General features: G+C 38.2%; 3 protein-coding genes across 3 annotated transcripts; 1 reads left to right on the top strand and 2 right to left on the bottom strand.

Annotated features, from left to right (window-relative positions):
• The first annotated feature begins 1883 nt into the window (after positions 1-1883).
• Positions 1884-3813, top strand: rplp2 (ribosomal protein, large P2). Its single transcript, XM_010766478.1, has 5 exons — positions 1884-1991; positions 2994-3117; positions 3221-3269; positions 3358-3456; positions 3684-3813. The coding sequence occupies exons 2-5, from the start codon at positions 2995-2997 to the stop codon at positions 3758-3760; spliced, it is 348 nt and encodes a 115-aa protein (XP_010764780.1). The 5' UTR covers positions 1884-1991; position 2994; the 3' UTR covers positions 3761-3813.
• Positions 3814-5838: 2025 nt separating this feature from the next.
• LOC104941373 (uncharacterized) lies at positions 5839-10358 on the bottom strand. The gene is made up of 6 exons (XM_010766467.1): positions 10075-10358; positions 8587-9194; positions 8378-8488; positions 7988-8049; positions 6683-6943; positions 5839-6475 (listed from the first exon to the last, which is right to left on the bottom strand). Exons 2-6 carry the CDS (start codon positions 9182-9184, stop codon positions 6437-6439), a joined length of 1071 nt encoding a protein of 356 aa, XP_010764769.1. The 5' UTR covers positions 9185-9194; positions 10075-10358; the 3' UTR covers positions 5839-6436.
• Positions 10359-17786: 7428 nt separating this feature from the next.
• Positions 17787-20259, bottom strand: LOC104941363 (potassium voltage-gated channel subfamily A member 10). Its single transcript, XM_010766457.1, has one exon. It carries the CDS (start codon positions 20168-20170, stop codon positions 18485-18487), a length of 1686 nt encoding a protein of 561 aa, XP_010764759.1. The 5' UTR covers positions 20171-20259; the 3' UTR covers positions 17787-18484.
• Positions 20260-21081: the final 822 nt, after the last annotated feature.

The following is a 21081-nucleotide window of genomic DNA, read 5'->3' as shown; positions in this document are numbered from 1 at the left end:
GTCCCTCACAAATATATCAATACGTTTTTTTACCATCTGTCACCTTCATCCTCGATGAGGGATTTAAAACTGCTGAGTGTGTTCTAATCCCCAGCCCTCTTCTTAGTGAGGGAGGTGCTGCATCACCAGCCTGGCATTAACCATCTTAGCACCACACACTCCTGTGGCCGTGCAAGGTGCTGAAGGGGCATGAGCATGGTCTAAGTGACTGTGAAGACATAAAGCCAAGAGGTTCAATTTTGTGTGTGCATCTTATTTTGCTCCTAAATCATCTTTGAGGTAAGACCATTCACATTCATCTTAAAACCAAAAAATAAAACATCAGTACTTGGGTATGATAAATGTATTTCCTTAAACGTTATCATATCAATTTTCTCAGACAACTAAAGAAAACTTGAATATTCCAGCACGAAAACCACATTAAAATGGCTGACGCTGACGCAGCAGACGGTGACCAGGACCCTGAGGCTCCGGTGGAAGAGCTGGATGGCGAACATGAAGTTTTGCTACACTTTGGTAAATACTCTGAAGCTCAGCACTCCATACCTTGGGAGCAGAAGACCTTTAGACAAAAGGCAAACTTTCATATGGACCGCATCTTCCTCGGATTCTTGGTCATTTTTTCCTTTGTGTTCCTGGGAGAGTTTGTCTATAAAATGTGGTATGTGACAAATGTGAAAGCGATTGCAGAGTTTGTGTCAGATTGCTTGGTCTTTCTGTTCAACTGGCTCTTTACCCAGACAAGACAGGAGGAGTTGTTTGAATTGTAGGTTGTGAAAAGAGGGTAACCAATTATATGTATTATCTTATGTGTGTTTTCTAAATAACAAATGGCCAGTAAAGAGTTATAGCTCCGTCCTAACCAGAGATACAGCAATGTAGCGATTTCTGGACTATGTTTTTTGATGGATCTACGGAAATAAATAATGTATGCAATTAACCAGATCCTTGTTCTGTCATATACTGTTCTGCTTTTGTTGATCAAGTTAGTATTCTGTTCTGGCTAAAGCCATTGCAACATGCAATATAAATTCATCTTTTATTGTACCCTTAAAATATATTTTCTTCATTGTAAATTAATTATCAGAGTAGACACTACTACTTTACTTAACTTGTTGTGTATTACCTCCCCAATTATTAAATAATATCCATTTATACCAACCACAACATTATCATGCTACATATAGGCCTAATAATAATCTAACAATATAATAAAACACTCTGAAAGAAGAAAAATAAACTGTTTTGATGCATTATGGGTTATTTTAATAGTTAAAATAGGTTACATGTTATCGGGAATATACTTCTGCATTACACAAAACTGATAATACAGGATTGTTATACACAAGAAAAACAATTAAGCCACAAAGAATAAACAAAGGTTAGGGACATAGAAAAATCGAGAAGAAACAGAAAATCATACAAACTAGATATAATCCAACATACTTCCAGTGGTGGACTGTGGTACATCTACGCATGTACTGTACTTTAGTTAAGCATTTCAGGTAACCTACTTTACTCAATTTAATTGTTTTATTTTCATGCATCTTACTTTTACTATTTTTGTATATTTAAGAGGAAACTGTTGCACTTATTATTAGTGAATCACCTGAATACTTTCTGAACAACTGGACACTTGGTAGTATTCTGTTTTCATATAGCCTATTGTATTTAATGGAGATGATCTTAAAGCATTACTTATAGAATATAATAAAAGCACTGAATCATGATAATGTTAATCACTTTAATAAGCCATTATTTAATATAGGGATATAAAGTGTTAACATGTTGTTGATTAAATACTAACACATAGGCAGCAGGCGGATATCATTCACTTGTGTATTCTAATCATGGATTATAATACTGACTCCGTCACTCCAGCGGACCAATCAAATTGACGCATTTTCACTCCTCTCAAATCCCGGCCCTTCCTCTTCCCCTCTTCTGGATTCTCTAGCGTGACCGACGTTTCGTGTCTGTTAAGACTTAAAGTAAGTCAACATGTGAATAACTTAAACAGTAAATGTCGATTAGATACTGTATATATTATTTCTAAATGGTACATGTATTCGACTATTGCTTTTTGTTTCTGAAAGATGTGGCGCAGTAGATAAATATTGTTGTAAAAAATGGAGGACAGTGAGAGACGCTGGTCCGCCATGCTGTCCCTATTAGCATCACCGCCAAACATGGTGACACTTCTGAATAAGAAAGGACAGCTCAAATGTGTAAAATGCTATCTTACCACTGGCCTGTGATTCTTGATCTGCTGTGACTGTGTGTTGGAGGTATAAGCATCTTTTCAATGTTAGCTAAAGCTTATAGCTAAGCTAACGTCAAACTGGGCTCCTCCCAAACATATTAATCAGAGATAAATAACGTTCCACATTCAGAAAATGTATATTATTCTGGAGGAACAACTCATATTATATTCCCGAGTAATGTGTTCTTAAGGTTTTACTCAAGGTACGTACACTACGACATCGCAATAGTTAGTTAAAAATAACCCTGCTGCGTGGAAAGCATGAATATCAGCTTCCTAGTCGTGATTAGAAGCAATGCTGCAACATCATTGATAACATCCCTGCAAAATACACGTGGGCCCTTTTTCATATTAGTTCAGTTATTATTAAGCACATGATTATGGCCGCTGGTCGTATATTAGACCACAATAAGAGAAGATAAATGAATATTCAATTTGATTATATTTGTCAACAGAGTATAACAAATCGTTTATGTATATCATTGCTTTAATTATCTTCACACAATGATTTTAAAATTTCAAATATTTTTTTAAAATTTCACATCACAAATAACTAGAGTCTAAGTTGACATATTTACAATCCTTTTTTTGATCCAATCAAATGTCTAACTCAAAGATAATTTGAGACAGGAACAAACAAGAAATAAGGATTGAGACACCAACGTTGTATACCTTGAAAGTGTGCATATAAATTGTCAACCCATCTTTAATAACTTTTCTTTCAATATAGAATGCGTTACGTGGCCGCTTACCTCCTGGCTGTGCTCGGTGGAAACACCAGCCCCTCTGCAAAGGACATCAAGGCCATCTTGGGCAGCGTAGGAATCGAGGCCGATGACGACCGTTTAAACAAAGTATGCCATTTAACAACTTTACATTATGCAATCTTAAAACTGTGGAGCTTTATTTTCCTGAATATGCTCTGTGGCTAAAGTTGAGTCTTATTTTTCTCTGCAGGTCATCAGCGAGTTGAATGGAAAAGACATCAACGAAGTCATGAACTCAGGTCAGCCCTTCTAGAAAACATGCAATGAAGATTTTAAGATGCTTTTAAAGGAAGATGGCTAATATTTGTTTCTACCTTTTTTCTACAGGCCTCTCTAAGTTAACCTCCGTACCAGCAGGTGGTGCTGTGGCGGCTCCTGCCGCTGCTGCTGCTGCAGCTGTTGGGGCTGGGGCTGCACCTGCTGCTGGTGTGTATACTACTAGTAGCTTTAATTTATAAATAGATGTTTTCAGTTTCTATAGAATTGCTTTAAATTGTATTTTCACATCTAATAATTAACTGCCCTTGCAAATGAATCAAATTGTGATGGCATGTAGAAGTCCTAAAGTTGATTATTGAACAAAAGTGCTGTTAAATATTGTAATTGATATTTGTCTGTAGTTGTGATTGTTGTCTTTTATGTCTCGTTTCCAGCGGAAGAGAAAAAGGAGGAGAAGAAAGAGGAATCAGAAGAGTCAGATGAAGACATGGGCTTCGGACTCTTCGATTAATCTGCATTCTCCATCTCTAAAAAGCAATAAAAAAGTAAAAGGTTTACACTCAACATCTTGCCTTTCTGTCATTTTCAATTATTTAAAGTGACTTTCACCAACTGTGCAATCGTTATTATTCCCAAAGAATTACCATTAGGAGTTGGAAATAAAATGCCTGGCTTTAAAGGCTTGAAGTTATTTTTGTTGTCGGCTAAAAATAGTCCAGACTGAGCAACCTGCCTTCATTAAGCAACCCAGAGTCTGCATGTGGTCGGTCTGCTCCGTGCTGCTGCTGGACAGAAAGCTGAAACCACATAATGACTGCGGCTCAAAGGGATAAATCATGATCCAACTGACCACCACGATACAAAACACCTGCCGCTTTACAGTTATCTGACACTTTGGCTGTCATCTTTTGTATTAAAAAAGCGCATGTAATTGCTAAGTTCTTTATAGGTGTTATTGTTGAACGTCAGCTAAACACGCCTTTAACTAATGGTAAAAAAAAAGAGCTCCATGTTCAGTAATAGGTAACACAATTATGTAACTCACATTTTATGGTGAGACAGTTCAACTTTGTTTGCTTTAATAGATGTCTGTCACTGCTTTTTATCTGGTAACATTAGTAATGGCTGCAGGAGTCTATTGTATTGCTAAAGGGAAGCAACTTGGCAGAAATAATGTTCCCCTCCTTGCTATGACGAGCAAACAGTCTCCTGGGAAAAACACCGATGACACAGTATTTGTGTTGATCTGACAGCCTATATGTGTTAAATGACATGTGAATCATCAGTCATATCACAATTAATCTTTTGTTATTTAATACAAACTACATTTCGATTGAACTGCTTATTTCGTCACTGAACTTCTCACTACTCTTAACCAATCCTGGGAGGAAATGTGACCATAGATTTTTCCACAACATGCTTCATGGCATCTTTTTTGTGTGTGTGTTACATAAGCAAAGATTTAGCTGGGCAAAGGGCCAACATGCACCAAGAAGTCTCTGAATCCCCCTGCACAAGATAGAAACATAAATATGTATATTTACCAGTTTAATTTATGCACTAATTAGTATTGTTTCTCCAATATGTTGTAAATGTAAACTTTTCTAACCCTTTGTTCCTCACACTACCGAACAGTCGCCTGAACTAATTAACAAAGTAACTTGAATCATCTTTTATAAAATAGAAAAACTCCTGAGTGTAAAGAAGAAACATGAATGTTTTATGTTAGGAGTTAGCGTAGATTTCACATGGCAGTCAGTGAAAAAAGTGTCCATCTTTTTCTACATTTGCTCTACCACCCTATTTTCCACTGATGCATGTGAGCACATGTTGCATAGCACCCGTTTGCAGGATGCACATTGTGTCTGGCAGGATCTTAATAAAGCAGTCTTTAGTTTTGTTGCTAAGGCTTCCTGCCTGCAGGTAAACCCGCTCCAAAGGCGAGAGGCATCACTGCGTGCCTTAAGCACAGAGCTGACAGCCTTTCACATCTCATAATTACCCGATGGCTGGGAATTCATGCTGTCAACAATTATAATCCTGAAGAACACATCTATCAATGTTTAGCTGCTCCACCCTAACTGCTTACAGTTACAGCATTTACGGGCAGGAATGCACTTCCACACAAAAAGTTCCCTGCTGCAAGCTGTGGACTCTGCAGTTCAGAAAGTAGGCAGTGAAGCATGTACTAGAGAGGTGTGGTAGAATCAGAGTATTGTTCATTCCTACATCTTGAGACGATAGCCTGCCTTATGTAATAGGGCAGTGCTTCTTGATCTTTTTAACTTGTGAACCCAACCAAAATATTGCCTGCTTGCTTCATTCACTGACAAAGGGTTAGATTTAGATGATCTTTTAATTGTTTTGTTGGCACAATTCATCCTGCGACCGTGTGCCAGTGGCCCTAGGGAACCACTACCATTACTTACAAAATCCAATAGATTTTACCTTTGAAGAAAAGTGCCGTTAGCTAGGCGTGTTTAAGAAAGCCTTATTCATTTCACAGTTCAAGATAACCAAGTTATATTACCAACTAGTGAATTATGACAGTGACTTATGGTTTGATAATAACAAAGAAACAAACAAATGTAAGCATTTAATTAAATATGTTTTTAATTTGAGTAGGTTATATGAATGCCAGCATTCATATTTGCAAACATTGTAAAAATGTCACATTTCAGTGTAGTTGTCTATTAAATAAAGCTTAGCTCAATTAAAAAATCTACAAAAATATTGCACAGAGGTGTCTAGCTTATACAACAGTTATTACATTGCTCATAATTACAAATTAATGTACAGAAAGTATACAACTCAATGGTGGATTTGTAAAAAAGAGCATCACATTTGAGTGTTTTTGTAGAATGAGCCATTTGGGATTCTGAAACATTCCATGTTCTAGGAGTCCGTACGTTTTAAGTTATTTTTCCTTTCCAATTTGAAAAGTGCACATTGCTCTTTCCCAAGCCATTCAACTGGTTTTTCACATAACATCCTGGCACAGCAGAAGAACATGCATTTTTTATCACAAAGCAGACCATTCCCACAAACTATGTGTGGTTTGATAGCTTAAAATGTCTTTTAGGTAGCCCATTGTGTTCTTAAAAGGGGAAATTCAACTTGCGACATCATCTTTCACCACATCTGTGGCACTGAGAGGAGTCGAACGCTTCCCTTGCAGCAATGTTTCTCAGTCATCATAGTCCGACACTGGATGATCCGAACATGCCTGAAAAACGACAAGGAAGAGTTTTTAAACACCTTTTGGAAGTCAGATTCCTTTTTTGTGACTGTTCATATGTTGAACTGCCATTTTCACAGAAGCTGAATCATTGTGAGGTTTAAAGGTAGCAAAAATAGACCACCAAAGGCAGCTGTCTATCTGTGCCGTTCTGTGTTTTCTATGTTGTCTCTTTTCAACAGGTGGGATTCTTACCTGTTGGTATTCGAATCGGTCCTGAAGGTAACGGCTCCCCAGACCGGTGATGTGACCTATATTTTGTTTGGAGAGCCCGACTATCCTGGCTGTAAAGTCGAGTGTGAAGGCCAACTTAACAAGCTCAGGTGCTGTGGGGAGGACGGTGGGAGGATTGTGGGTCGGCAACGCCTCCGTCTCCAGATACGCATCAGCCAACTTCTGGAAGGAAGAGTACGACATCCCCTGGAAGAAGCTGCTCAGGGTGGGGTTGTCTTTCAGCTGGCGATAAGGAGAGGAAGACTGTCAGTAACTCAAGAACACTTTGACCTGTAAGGGAGTTTACTGCTAGTAAAATAGCCTTTCTTTAGTTGTAATATTCCTGCAGGTTCCCAGCTAAAGTTAGTAATACTTTCAACTGAAGTCATAGGACATTTGCTGTAATTTTCCTGCAAGGTTTAACAATAAGACATTTAACACTTCCACTTAATCTGCTGATTATTTTCTTTAACATGTCCAGAGAGTGAATCACTAATGTGCTTATGTGTTGCCAAGCTCGTTTTGATTGCAGGCTTCATGACTCCCACTATTGTTATCATTATGGCACACCCTGTTTCTCTGCGGCTAAATGATGATGATTTATTGCTGAGGTCAGAAGGACAGATTAGAAAATGAAAAGTTGTTGCACCAGGAAATGTCAAAGTTGCTCACCAAATATCACAGATTGGTGATGTACAAAAAAGAGCTCTGAACCCTAACATTACTATTTCCAGCAGCAATACATTTAGATACTCGAGATGTTTTCAGTAAATCTATTAGATTTTGCTTTCTCTTCTTCAGAAAAAAGGACTGGATGTTTGGTAATACATTATTTGTGCTTGATGATTACTTCTGGAGCGAGCCAACACTGACAAAACCAAGACCGGTTTTGGCAAGACTTGATTTTGAATTGCTTTATTTCATCAGATCAGAAAATGAAAAGCTATTGCACCAGAAAATGTTACTCACTACATAACATAGAATGATGAAGTACGAATGTATAACAGATTGTTGATTTAACATCAGGCTATGTGATGGAGTTTGTACTTCTTATCATTGAGAATTTTTTATAGCAGCGATCATGGTTTATTGATGTGCTTTTGCTTTCTGTTGAAACTGCTCGATCACCATCGTTATTCTTTAATAATTAACAGATTATATAATCTTATGAAGAACCAAAGAGTGAAGCATTAAGAGTATCAGTGTTGTCAATATTTCCAAATTATCAAACGCCAAACAAAGTTTCATCCAGCTTGTTTTTTACTCAAAGCAGCAATAAATACCAACCTTGTCATCTATGGCATCACCCTCCTCTTTTGTCAATGCAATGATCCTGTTGATTACTTCCTCTGAGAGAAAACAAAGCTGATTATACCTCCCGCTTGCAAGTATAATCAATATATTTAATATAATAATGTATGGCATTATAGTGATTATAGTAATGCAGAACTAAAATGGTAAGCCAAGATAAATGACAGGATGGAGAAGTTTTGTAACTCCACAAAGACAAAAAAACTTTTAATATTCAACCCATTATATCAGAGAAATTGTGTTGTGAGTTGAACTGACTTGTTTTGTTTGATCACCACATCTTCTGTTAAATAAAAATAGCTCTTTTAAAGCATTTGTATACTGCCAGGCACAGCTAAAGGAAAGTGAAGAGAAACAGTTTCTCACCATCAGACAGAGGTTTAACTTCCTCTTTTTCTTGGACCTCGTGGATAATTTTTTCTAGTTCCTCTGAAACCTTCTCGTAGTAATGTTGTGTTGGTTCCACGCTGACAAAAGCTGTAAAAACAATACATTATTTGTTCATTTACATCTGATATTATTTGAATCTTTTTGAACATTGAATCATATATTTTGTTACATTTTGTAGAGCTTACATTCAACTCGAGTGATGTCAGCAGAGTTGAGTTGACCAATTCTATTTGATTTATTCAGAGATATCCGCCTTTTGGAGAACCTTCTCCTTAACGATTTCCTCCTCATGGACTTTCTTTTTGGTGAACTGACTGGAGTAGTTGGCTGGCTGGGGGTCACAGTGTCAGAGGCCTCTGGTATTTCTGGTGGACTGTCCTCTTCATCGTTATCCTCACTATTCTTTCGAGAGAATAAACCAAGGAAGCTTTTCCAGAATGATGGCTTCTTGTTCTTCTTAGACTTTTTGGTGGGTTTCTCTATTTCCTTCTGAGGTTTCTCGGGCTCAACTACGAGGGTTTCAGCTGGATAAAATGTACCAATTTCCCCATCGTCTTTTAATCCATTGACCAGGTAAGAGGAAGGGTCGCTGGAGTGTCGTCTAAGCTTCCTTGGCATTGTCACCCACTTTTCTTTCCTCCCAGCCCTCCTGTGCCCCAGTGTCCCGTCATTTAAGCTGAGGCTGCGCTGGACGTACGCCTCCAGCAGGCGGATTGTATCCTTGTGAGGCACATAGATCAACTGGCCGTTATGAGGCCTTTGTTTTTCTGTTTGTGTTTCCATGGTGGAAAGACTACAGGAGAAAGAAACAACATACAATAGGTTAAGATGGGTTTGCAATGAACTTTCTGCCAATTCAAGTCACAAATCACGTGTGGTCTAAGCAGCATTTTGGAAAAAAGCCTTAAGAGCTATGACAGGTTGATTAATCAATTAATCAATTGACCAAAAAAGTCAGTATTCAGATAAAAAGCCAAACAATGCGATGTCCCAAGTTCTCAATTGTGAGGATTTTCTGTAATTACTGTCTTATGTGATCATTAAAGTGAACATCTTTGGGTTTCCATCGGACAATACAAGATATTTCAAGACGTCAATCTGGGCATTTTTCCAAAAAAGATGAAGGATGAACAATTAATCAAAATTGACAGCAAATAAATTGATAATGAAAGTTGTCCTTATTTGCAGCCGTAGAGGTTGAAACAAAGGACTGTCATTTTGAATCAACAATACATTTAAAATGTAATCATTTGGTCTTAAAAAATGTAAGTAAACGTAGCTATACTTCTCTAAAGCCAATGTGGACTTGTTGACAGCTTGTTTATCTGAGCAACAGGCAAAAACCGAAAGCTACTCAATTTATTATCACAGGACAGTTTCGGAATCAGGAAACTGGAACTACTTTTTGCTTAAAAAACAACGTAAGCAATTTATCAATAAAACAGTTAATCAAACTACATAGAGAAATAATTGTTTAACACATTATATACTTCTTTAGAATGCTACCAGAAAGAGCCCTGCATTATGTATTGTATTACAGTGCTACTTTTTGGACGTCATAGCTGCAGAAATGTAAAAACGTTTTTCAAAACATAGCTCTTAAGTTAAAGAAATAGGAAGTAAGTAGTGCAGTAGTCTTTGAATGTGTCATATTTCTGTATCTGTGGACTCACCTCGTCTCCTACAGCAACAGAGGAACAGTGTAACTCCCTGCAGAGGTCTGTGTAAGTACACAGTGTGAAGTTGTGTCTAATGAAGGGACTGTGCGCAAAGAGTCTACCTGCTCGCATTCTCCACCCATGTTTGGACACGTCCCTGCCTCCTTACCTTACCTGGAGCCGCACGACGTCACATTCACTAAATGACAGTGGGCGTGGGACGAGGAAAAAAGACTTCCTGGTGTGCAGGTGAGCGCACAGACGTCAGGGTTTCATTCAACTCTTGTTGTTTACAGTTTCACCGAAGATATAGCTTCTGCTGTAAATGTCCCCTCCCCGCTGACTGGGCCACGTTTTACAGGAAGAGCGTGCTGCGGAGCTCATTTCCTTTAAAAGAGACCGGCTTTAGAAGAAACACCCCCATGTATCTTTATCGTGGACTGTATATAAAGGTCTTTATGCTGTTCCCTGAAAACACTTAGAAATGAAATATGTAACATGAGTGAGCCTAACAAACTGCATCCCACGTAGCCTACATTAGGCCTATGTTCAATGGGAATGTAAATAAGTATGTCTATTTACACAAGGACTGTACTGAAGTAAAATGTTGAGCTATTTTACTTGAGTATTTCTATTTCCTGCTCCTTTACACTTTTAGTCCATTAGATTTTGTAATCCAATATTTTACCCTTTACTCCACTACATGTAGCCTATATCACAGCTTTAACTGATAGTTACTTTACAGCTTCAGATTATTAGCTAAAACAAAACAATAAAAAAAACTAGTAAATACATTATGGAATTGTAGGTTATAAGATATCCAGCAGCAGTATATAAAGTAAATATATATTAAACTCCACATTTACCGGCTGTGATGAACACATTAATGCATCAATAGTCATAATCCAGTAATTCAATACGATTCTGAAATGGGCTTTTACGCACGATAAACATTCATCAATTTTAATGGAATACTGGTTTGCAGTATCGGTACATCATTCAACATAATAACACAGAAGCAATAAGTCTGCATATGGCAGAGAACAACAGTAAACAGCAGACACTATAGGTAGAATAGTCTTCCATTAAATATACAGTTGAATTAAACAAGAGGGATTGTCTGAGGTTATAGTTCTTAAGAATAGAATAAGATTAATTATTACATTTTACTTGAGCAATTAACCTTTTTTATATATATTTTGTGTTAGCTGTATTGACAACAGGTTTATTGTTGTACATTTTTTGAATATGTTTGTTTTTGTCTGTCTATATTTGACTTATTTGTAAATCTCCAAAACACACAATCCAAGGAATAAGATGTGACAGGCAATTGTATTGAATAAACTTAATACGATCATTTTGTTTTTCTAATTCCAATTTATGGTCAACTTAGTGTCTTTAGTTTGTAGTGTTTCTTGATATATTTCTATCAATAAAGGTATTTAAAATATTGTAAATACCTAATATTGGAATACCTTAAGATAACTTTGCCTGCTTAATTAGGTTTATGTATGGGATGTATTGTACAAGTAGACTATGTTATAATTTAGCAATTATTTTAAATGATAATTAAATAAATAATTTTTCATGTTGAATGGTTTGGTGTAAAAAAGTTATCCAAAGCTTAAGGTTTGATTTGGCTATCCACATAGCTGCTGATTAATTTGTTACTTTTGAAGGAAAGGCAGTGTTGAAAACATATTTCTATGATTATATCGATGATCTAAAAAATACATTTTCACAACCTGTAATTTGGTTAGTCATTCACAACGAGCAACACGCTTCCAGTTAAAGGACCAAGTTATTATGACTTCACCTAAAGGGAATTCTTGTACTTTTTGTAATGCCTACAGTACATTTTCCTCCAATGTGTAAATATACATGAACTAAGATTGGTCTGATACAACTGTACAATGTAAAGCTGTAGTGAATGTGAGCAAAGTTAAACTATTTTGCATAGGAGGAAACACAGCTTTTCCTCTTGCTTATTTCCCTACTGAGCAACTGTTTTTATGACTAGTTGTTAGTATCTGATTTCATGAGTTATCTCTTATCTTACTGGTTTACTGGAAACACAAGACGCTTTCAGTTACATCACAACTTTAATGTCAAGCTTGTTATTGTTTAACTGGGTATAGAGTTAACACATCATCTTATTTTTGTTTGTCCTGCAAAGAGGACAGAACACTTTTATCAAAATGAGTGTGTCCTTGTGATACAAGTTGGCCTAAATATCTCTATTTTATGCTCTTATGAAAAGTTAGAAATACTCCTACATATACAAATATGGCTTTCCACACTTATCCTAATATTTAAGCAGCGAAGTGAGAATTAATCCAGGACCTGTATTAGGTATTAAAAAGGAGAATGGTAGATATAAAGGAAATGATGTATTTAAAACAAGCCAACACACTTACACAAAAGCAAACAAATCAGTAAATACCTTCCAAGAGCTTGCTTTAGTGTAGTACCACAGAAAAACCACAAGGTGTCAAGCTAAACACTTTGAAAAAATATGCATGCTAACATGCAGCCTAACCCTGTTCAGTACAAATACAAATACAATGTACCCATACTTGTACTTTACTATTTTTACTACTAAATATTTTAGGTTCTACTCCAATACATTTAGCACTTTGTTGAAATGTAAAAGTGTTAAAAAATCTCCATGCTGACCAGCTACAAAGTAAAATGGTCATTTATTACTCACATATTGATGCATAAATTATACTATAATACAATAATGCTCATGCTCACAGGCACTTTAATGCCTGACTTGTTTTTATTTTTAGTTCACAAATCTGGCATCAATAAAGTGTTCAAACTAAATATGTTTGTGGATATGATTTAAACATTTTGTAGCGGCCAAAATCATATAGAAATGAAACTGATAATTAACTTAAAAAAACACTGCCGCTCAGTTAAATATAATACTTCCCATTTTCAAAGCAGGCCTAACCTTAACCCTAGCTCTAACCGTAACATGAAATTAGGTATTTCTAAGTTGCAGTATTTGTATTTGTACTTGGGTGAGCTGATTACTTTCTCATCACGCTCTCCCAGTCCATTTTTAGATATTGAAACAAATGTTAAGAAAAATGGTTAGTTTGTGAAGCGACCAATACACAATACCAATAACAATCATTTTATTAACTAAACAATGACATTGAAATACAGGACTTTATTCTGGAAGCTATGCCTTTGGTTGTAATCAGACGTTTTTCTTATTATCAGAATAAACAAGGTATGTTGTGTTCCAGGTTCATCTTTGTTATGCACTACAGCTGGATCACTCCTGTTCTTTGTTTATTGTCTCTCTAAATAGTTATTTACATTTGTTCCTGTCCCAGAAGTGAAGAGCAGCCTGCGGGCACCTGAAGGCAACACTGTTCCCAGCTGATCTTCCACTTCAGGTGACCCTCTTCATTTTTCATGGGTGTTAAGGAGGGCAAATGAAGGACTCACATTTCGGCCCACAAACTCTGTCCAGGGCTGACGCAATGCAGCTGAGTGGGCGCTTTGAATCATTGCTCGCCCTCTCTGTCCTGGGACTCCCCTCTCTAATCTTAAAGTGATAGATGGTTCATCCAGGCAGAGCAAAACTGAGCAAAAAAGCATTATAGTACTCCAGTAATGTATAAACTGAAATTATGAACTACCTGTGTATAGAATATACCCTAAACGCTTTATTGATTTAGGATGACATTAATTATAATGGTGTATTTGATACATGGAGAGCTGGTCATCAGAAGCGTTACCTCAAGCCACTCTGAATTATTAAAGTAGACCAAAATGTCATTTGAATAATTTAAGTTTAAGCCCTTCTGCCATGAAGTCTCGATAAGATCACAGCAGTTTCTTGTTATATCAGTAAAAGGAGAGTGTAAGAGAGAATACATTATTGTAAGCGACATATATTCCGTGACAACTTCAGAAATACTAGTATCTTGCCCACAAAGGCTAAAATGAACAAATGGAAGTTAATATACAACTTTAAATGAAGAGATAATGCAAGAGATATCATGAAAGGGCTTTGAAGCACAGTAGCTCTAACTGGGCACTGTAGTTTTAAATAGAAGTTTCGAGAACAGAAGTTAACGTCGTATTGTGTTGGAGACTATTTTCCGTCACATATTGTTTGACAGCATCAGGTTTGTGTGTTGAAATCAAACTACAGTAGTTGAGTAACTATAGAACATTAAAGCCTACTGGGCCGCATTTTTCTACAATGGAGCACAGAGAAATAAGGTAGTAACCCTGGTTCTCATAGTAACAACTTTACACTATTAAATCGTTTTCTTACTGTTAATGCAGGCAGGCAAACATAAACCCTGCCTGAGTATTTTTTATGATATTTCATAATATCAACATTTTTATCCTTTCAAGCAGGCGTCAATGGGGTCACCGTTTAGACATTCTGTTGCATGTTAAACTGGCCATACAGTAACAATGGCCTAAAGTGCCATGTAAAGTATAAACATATACCTTTTGATGGCGCACTCAATAAGAAACTATAAAGAATTATAATTCTTAGCCACAACTTTGCCATGATGAATAGTTGTGACACAGTGCTTTAGCATAGGTTACAGTCACAGGATTGATTACATGCTTTGTTTTTGTCACATATAGGCCCATTTATCTTTTACATATATAAGAAAGATAAACCCTAAACTTTCAAAACATTATCAAACAATCATGTGGGGGCCCCTGTAGTAACCCTTGGGGTCACAGAACCCCTTTTGAAGACCCATGCATTAAAGTAATAGCAGAGGAAGAAATGCCCATTTATTGTTTAACTATTATCGAGATAATATTATATGACATATTCAAGTTGAGTCATGTGTCAAATTGATATCTCAGACAGCAATAAATGGGAGGACGTGCAGGAAGCCTTAATGATATCAGGGATTTCCAGCATAGGTGAGGCAAATAAATAAAAAATAAAAAAACTGGATTACTTCCAGAACATGACTGTTTTATCACACTGTTTTAGGATGGCTGATCTCCCATCACCCACGTATGAAGCAGGTTGTGTCCACCTGTCTGTCCTCCATCCGCTCCAGTGCTGAGAGAGCAGATGGAGCCTCACAAGCTTAGTTCACCTCAAGCCAAAAATGTGCTGCTCATTTGCCTTAATGCAGCCTTCCCCTTTTGGTGAAAACCACGTCTGATTTCCTGTTCAATCATATTAGCCCTGGCGTCAATAAAGAAGCTATACAAGTAATGCACTCTGAATATTCTTGGTCAGCAAAGTCAGAGCAGAGAATCAATGGCTCAAGTAATACAGTAGGTGCTGAACTCTGATCAATATTTAACCCATGAGGATTGCTTTGTCACTCAATATTACACCTGCTGCGCTACAAAGCAGAACTGCATTCGCACTTTGATCAAAAATATAATGGCAAGGTCACGACAGCAGTGCTGCAGCCTGTGCTCTGTCCTGCGTGCAGGAGAGTTAGCGTCAGTGGAAGAAACAGGAGACCTTGGACGGATTTAAAATAAACACAAGCTGCCCAGCTCCAACTTTGACTTTGCCCTCTGGAGGGAGGGAACTACAGTACAGCCTGCTGTCTATGCAGGCCTGAAATTGACTTATAAAGTGTCTGCTGACAAAACAGAAACCTAATCTACTGATATGAGACTCACAGTCTGAGCTTTCGTGTGGGATCCATCCTTTGTTTCCTTTCAGGGAGAGGGGCACAGCTTGTCAAAGATTGAAGGAAAGAACAGAGTCATGCAACAATAATATATTTTTAGATCCATTAAGGGTTGCAGCACAGTCTGCTGTGTCACAGTGATTGGACACTCTGCCGGTCTTTGAATAGATTTCTTTGGGTAAATCTTTATCTAAGGCAGGATGTATGTGATCTCCTTGTGGAACACCCGATGAATTATAAATGGCAGCATCACATTAGCTTTCACCTTGAGCCACCTGTCTGTTAAATGCTAAAAAGCTATCTAGAGTTGTTTTTGGGGTATCGCTGTACGATCAGTGATCAGAGGGGCAAAAGGGCAGCTCGCTGACTTGACCACTAACTAGTGACAAGACCATCAAAAAAACAGGCAGCATGTTTCAGCAGGAAGTGACTTTAAGATAATCATAATGAGATATTGTTTTAACTTTGAGAATGATTCGACATTTTTGGACAGAAAAGCATAAAATGATACAGCCAGCTTGCAGCCTTGTAGGCGAAAATAGATAATCTTATAAATGATTCATTTGGTTCTGCATATTTAATTTTGTGCTTTTGCTTTTGAAGCTATCCCCGTCAGAACATTGTCAAGCTCACAGCACTCACGATTTCTCCATCTAGTGAAGATTTCTGACGATAGAAAAAAAAAAGTGTATTTTACTAATAGCGCCCAACAACTACAAAAACGTCTCAATATGTCAGCTTTGCATCTTTTGCATATACTGTATGCATGATTTGGTCATCACTTGTTATGGTCCCTTCTGTATCCTACTCATTTCTTAATTAGATAACATGTTGTCACAGAACACACACAGCGAGAAAACGTCTGCTCCTCCAGCCTGCCATCTACATCACGACACCAGATATATAAAAAAAACACTAACCAGGCTCTTAATCCCTCAAATAATGTGACATGCTGGAGAGAGAGAAAGAGAGGCAGAACGGGAGTGAGAGAGGGATGCCATCATGACATCAGTGACGGGAGAAGGCGTTAATAAATGCTAACATGAGGTGATCATGAGTATTTCAGCTCTGCAGACACTCACACCTCCATTCATCACATCGTGGTACATTCTTAAATTGGCTCGATGTCACAAGAACAGTTTATCCCAGAAGGGAAATCATCAGAGGGAAGCTTCACATAGCTAGGATACATGTTTAATGAAAGGCACATAACATAACATAGTAAATTGCTGAGTACTAACGTGACTAACTGATGTCACCTTATTGCATATCAACTCAATTAATTACAAGTATTGCTCTTTCCATGGGGGAAAACACCCACTTGTCGTCATTATTGCATATTGTAGGATTATTATAAAGGCATTGATTGTGTTACATCCACTGCCATTCCAATACAAGCTGTGTTCATATATTTAATAAACTCACATACAAGTTTGAAATGTGGCATGCATATACATTATAGGACCAATTTCCTGATGAGACACAAACAACATCATTTTACAATTCCAGTTTAAGTATTGGCTTTTCCTATCACATGAAATATAATGATCATTACTATATGATTGATATAATATATTAAGGTACAATACATATGTCAAACTATCAGTTGCTGATAATAACTGACAACTCTTACGGATTAAACCTTGTTTCAGCACACTATGCCATGCAATACAAGTGAGAGAACAAAGGTAAACGGAGACGGAAAAAAGAGTGCACCGTCTTTGCTCTCTCTGCTATTCCCTTCATCTGATCACAAATACATATTTCATCATCCTTTGCTAAACACTAAGAAATGTGTTTTTCCAGCCAGCAGCTGATGGTGTTAAGCTCCAAAAGTGCTCAAAAGATATGGGAAAAAACTCTCAGTGCATAATTTAATATGATTTTAAAGTGTGTACATCATAATAATGGTAGAAGATTAAAATCTAGTGCAAAATGCCAGATAATACAAAAATTGAAACCATGAGAATAAAAACAGTTTGTCATTTTAAAAGCATGTAAATAGGGCATGTACTATAATGCAGTGAATGTCATTGCAGATATTTATTTTTGCAGCTTTTTTTACAAGAGCAACTGCAGATGTGCAAAACATTCATCACACAGCACAGATATTGTTGTGCTGTGTCATATGGAGAGGTGCTGCTGGCTGAGCATTCACAACTTTAGATTTGCTGAGAACACAAAGTGTGAGCTCAGGTCCGCATGCCTTACACTGGATGCATTCGCCTGACCTTGAAAATCATGCCAAGTTCTATATAGGTTTTGCTGATTATACTAAAGTGTAGACTAAATGCGATGAGGTAATACAAGCTCTAAGTATGCTTACAGTATAAGTGCTTCGATTATCACAGCAGTGTTTTCTTTTGTGGGATAACAGTAGTTTTACACACACCCTCAAGGACATTTTGGTCAAATATACAACTGACTATTTCCTTGTTTACTTTAACAGTCTTAACAGGTGAATGTCTTTAAATTGCACTGGAAGAAAGATGATAATAAACCTCTATTGGAAGATAACTGACCGAGTAATAGCTGAGTAGTTGTGTTAATTGCACTTTGACACATCCACTAGCGGACAGACAACTTGTGTAAAGGCTGTCCCACCACACAGGTCCTTTTAATACTGTCATTATATGAACAAAATAATGCTGCCATGTTCCGAGTACAAAATACTGAGAAAGATAAACAGCAGCGCATCTCACTGCTGGTTTGATTTGTCCTTGTGTCTCTCATGCCCTTAATAGATATAAAGAGTTTCTCTTACTATATTAGCAATTTGTGCCATTTTTCTCGTTCTGCCAGTTGCCGTTACTTTTGTTCAGTGAGGGTGTGCTTCCATACTTGTTTGCGGCTGACATTTTCTGGGCAGCCTCTGCAGCCGCATCCATCACCTGTTTCTCCTCCTGCTCAGTCTCACGATGGTAAAAATAGTTAAAGTTAGAGACGATGACAGGGACGGGCAAGGCGATGGTCAGGACACCGGCAATGGCACAGAGGGTGCCCACCATTTTGCCTCCCATTGTGATGGGGCACATGTCTCCGTATCCCACAGTGGTCATTGTCACCACCGCCCACCAGAAGCCGTCGGGGATGCTCACAAACTGCGTCTCCGGCTCATCCACTTCTGCAAAGTAGATGGCACTTGAGAACAGGATGACTCCTATGAAAAGGAAGAAGATGAGCAGCCCGAGTTCCCTCATACTGGCTTTCAAGGTCTGCCCCAGGATCTGAAGCCCTTTAGAGTGTCGGGAAAGTTTAAAAATCCTGAAGACTCTCACTAGACGGATGATTCTTAGGATTGCCAGGGACATGTTCTGACTGGAGTTCAAATCCTCGTCAGGGGTCGTAGCCAGCTCAGTTCCAAGGGTCACAAAGTAGGGAATTATAGAGACAATGTCGATGGTGTTCATGATGTTATTGAAGAAATCTCTTTTGCTGGGGCACACGATAAAACGGACACCGACTTCAAAGCAGAACCAAATGATGCAGATAGTCTCCACAATGAAAAAGGGGTCTGTTAAATATGCAAACACGTCTTTAATGGGAGGACCAGAACCTTTGGTCCCGTTGATGAGTTGGGTTAAAGCTGGATGATAGTCAGAGTCTTCTCTGAACACCGGCAGAGTCTCTAGGCAGAAGATGACGATTGAAATGACGATGACAAACACAGAAACCAGAGCGACAGATTTGGCCGCACTAGAGCTTTCTGGGTATTCAAACAGGAGCCAGAATTGGCGTTTGAGTTCATTGGTGGGTAAAAGGACCTCCGGCTCTTTGACAAACCCTTCGTCTTCGCGGAACTGCTCCATCGCTTCATGACCCAACTCATAGAAGACCATTTCGTTGGCGAAAACATCTAAGGGAACATTGGCCGGTCTGCGGATTCGCCCCCCTGACTGGTAGTAGTACAGAACGCCATCAAAAGATGGGCGGTTTCTGTCAAAAAAGTACTCGTTTTTCATCGGGTCAAAGTATCTTATCCTCTTAATTGGGTCACCCAGCAGTGTCTCTGGAAAGTTATTCAAGGTGCTAAGCTGGGTCTCGAACATCAGACCCGAAACATTGATGACAACTTTCTCGTCTTTTTCTTCAATACAGTGCTTTTCAAACAAATCTTCACTCTCGTAGCAATCCTTAGCCATCTTACTGAAGACACTGTCAGTGGGAGACTCACTGTGGATCAGGAGCTTCAGATTAGAGATCAGGCTGCCACTGCTGGAGTTTGCTTTAGCTGTGAGAGACGGAGGAGTGGAAGGTGACAGTCCTTCTTGACCAGAATGATGTCTACGTCGTCCTCTGTGTGGCGACTGATGAGGTGAACTTAGGCGGTGGGGCAAAAGATTCTGATCGGGAGCCTCTGAGGGGGGTGAAGTCGGGTACCCGGAGTCATTCGGGTCCCCCAGGTTAATGCCAACATCATCCATGTTCTCAAAATTAACAAGGGGCACCTCCATTGTCCGTCTTGTGGCGGGGGCACCGCGACCGGAGCCAGGCTGAAGAGGCTGGCAGGGGTTCCCTCCTCCTGGTTATCATTCAGGCAGCCGTATGCCACGTTTTGATTTAGTCCTCGGTGTAATCTGTAGATGTGGAAGGAAAAATGCCATTTTATATTTTGTCAAATAGTGCAAAACAGTTTTGTCGGTAAAGAGATTTTCTGTCAGCTCGTGTTTGCATCAGCAGAGAATTGGCCATCGGATACTGTGCTTGTATAGTTATTTTTCAATTCTCAAGCATGAACTAAATGAAAACACAAGCTCTGCAAAATCATCCATGAAAGTGCTTACATGAGCAATAGGTATTACTTGCCATTGCTGATCATGTGCGGCAAAACTGAACATGTTTGATTTCCTAATGAAAAAAGACATCATATCTTATGACTGGAAGCAGAAACTCATCAAAACCATTGATTTCCTTTTGTTTGAACGTCAGTGTCTAAACTGTTTCAGTCAATCGCTGCTCACATTAACTTTATCTCTAAGTAGCTGTTTATCATTCCATTTGTCATTTAGACAGGTAACTAAATCCTGAAACACTTTTTAGCTGCAACCCCTGTGTCCACTTGACACCAAAGGCCCTGCGCACTCAGAGACACTCATCTGGTTCTATTCCCATTTGCATCGTAGCAGATAACGTAACAATCCAGGATATGCGCCTGTATCTTCTTATCGAAGGTCATCATGATACGATATGAGCAAAAGAATAAATGATTTGATTGTGCCATTTCAGCAAAGAGGTGTTATTGAGTCCAAGACAAAGGACAGGTGAAGATACAGCAAACTGAAAAAAGTGTTGTAAATCTATACTTGTCTTAGACACTTTTTATTCTTTCTAAAATTAACTTTTTGTGACTAAAATCTTACTTTAC

This window comes from Notothenia coriiceps, unplaced genomic scaffold (genome assembly GCF_000735185.1).
Source record: "Notothenia coriiceps isolate Sejong01 unplaced genomic scaffold, NC01 NC01_scaffold00000311, whole genome shotgun sequence".
In the NCBI taxonomy this organism is placed as follows: Eukaryota; Metazoa; Chordata; class Actinopteri; order Perciformes; family Nototheniidae; genus Notothenia; species Notothenia coriiceps.
This window is presented reverse-complemented; position numbering and strand designations above follow the sequence as displayed.

Coding starts and splice junctions, on each gene's coding strand:
- LOC104941363 (XM_010766457.1), bottom strand. CDS start 20,170: ATGGAGGTGCCCCTTGTTAATTTTGAGAACATGGATGATGTTGGCATT.
- rplp2 (XM_010766478.1), top strand. CDS start 2,995: ATGCGTTACGTGGCCGCTTACCTCCTGGCTGTGCTCGGTGGAAACACC. Junction 3,118..3,220: donor ATGACGACCGTTTAAACAAA/GTATGCCATTTA, acceptor TTTTCTCTGCAG/GTCATCAGCGAGTTGAATGG. Junction 3,270..3,357: donor CAACGAAGTCATGAACTCAG/GTCAGCCCTTCT, acceptor TTTTTTCTACAG/GCCTCTCTAAGTTAACCTCC.
- LOC104941373 (XM_010766467.1), bottom strand. CDS start 9,184: ATGGAAACACAAACAGAAAAACAAAGGCCTCATAACGGCCAGTTGATC. Junction 8,489..8,586: donor TGACATCACTCGAGTTGAAT/GTAAGCTCTACA, acceptor TTGTTTTTACAG/CTTTTGTCAGCGTGGAACCA. Junction 6,476..6,682: donor ACCGATTCGAATACCAACAG/GTAAGAATCCCA, acceptor GTCGTTTTTCAG/GCATGTTCGGATCATCCAGT.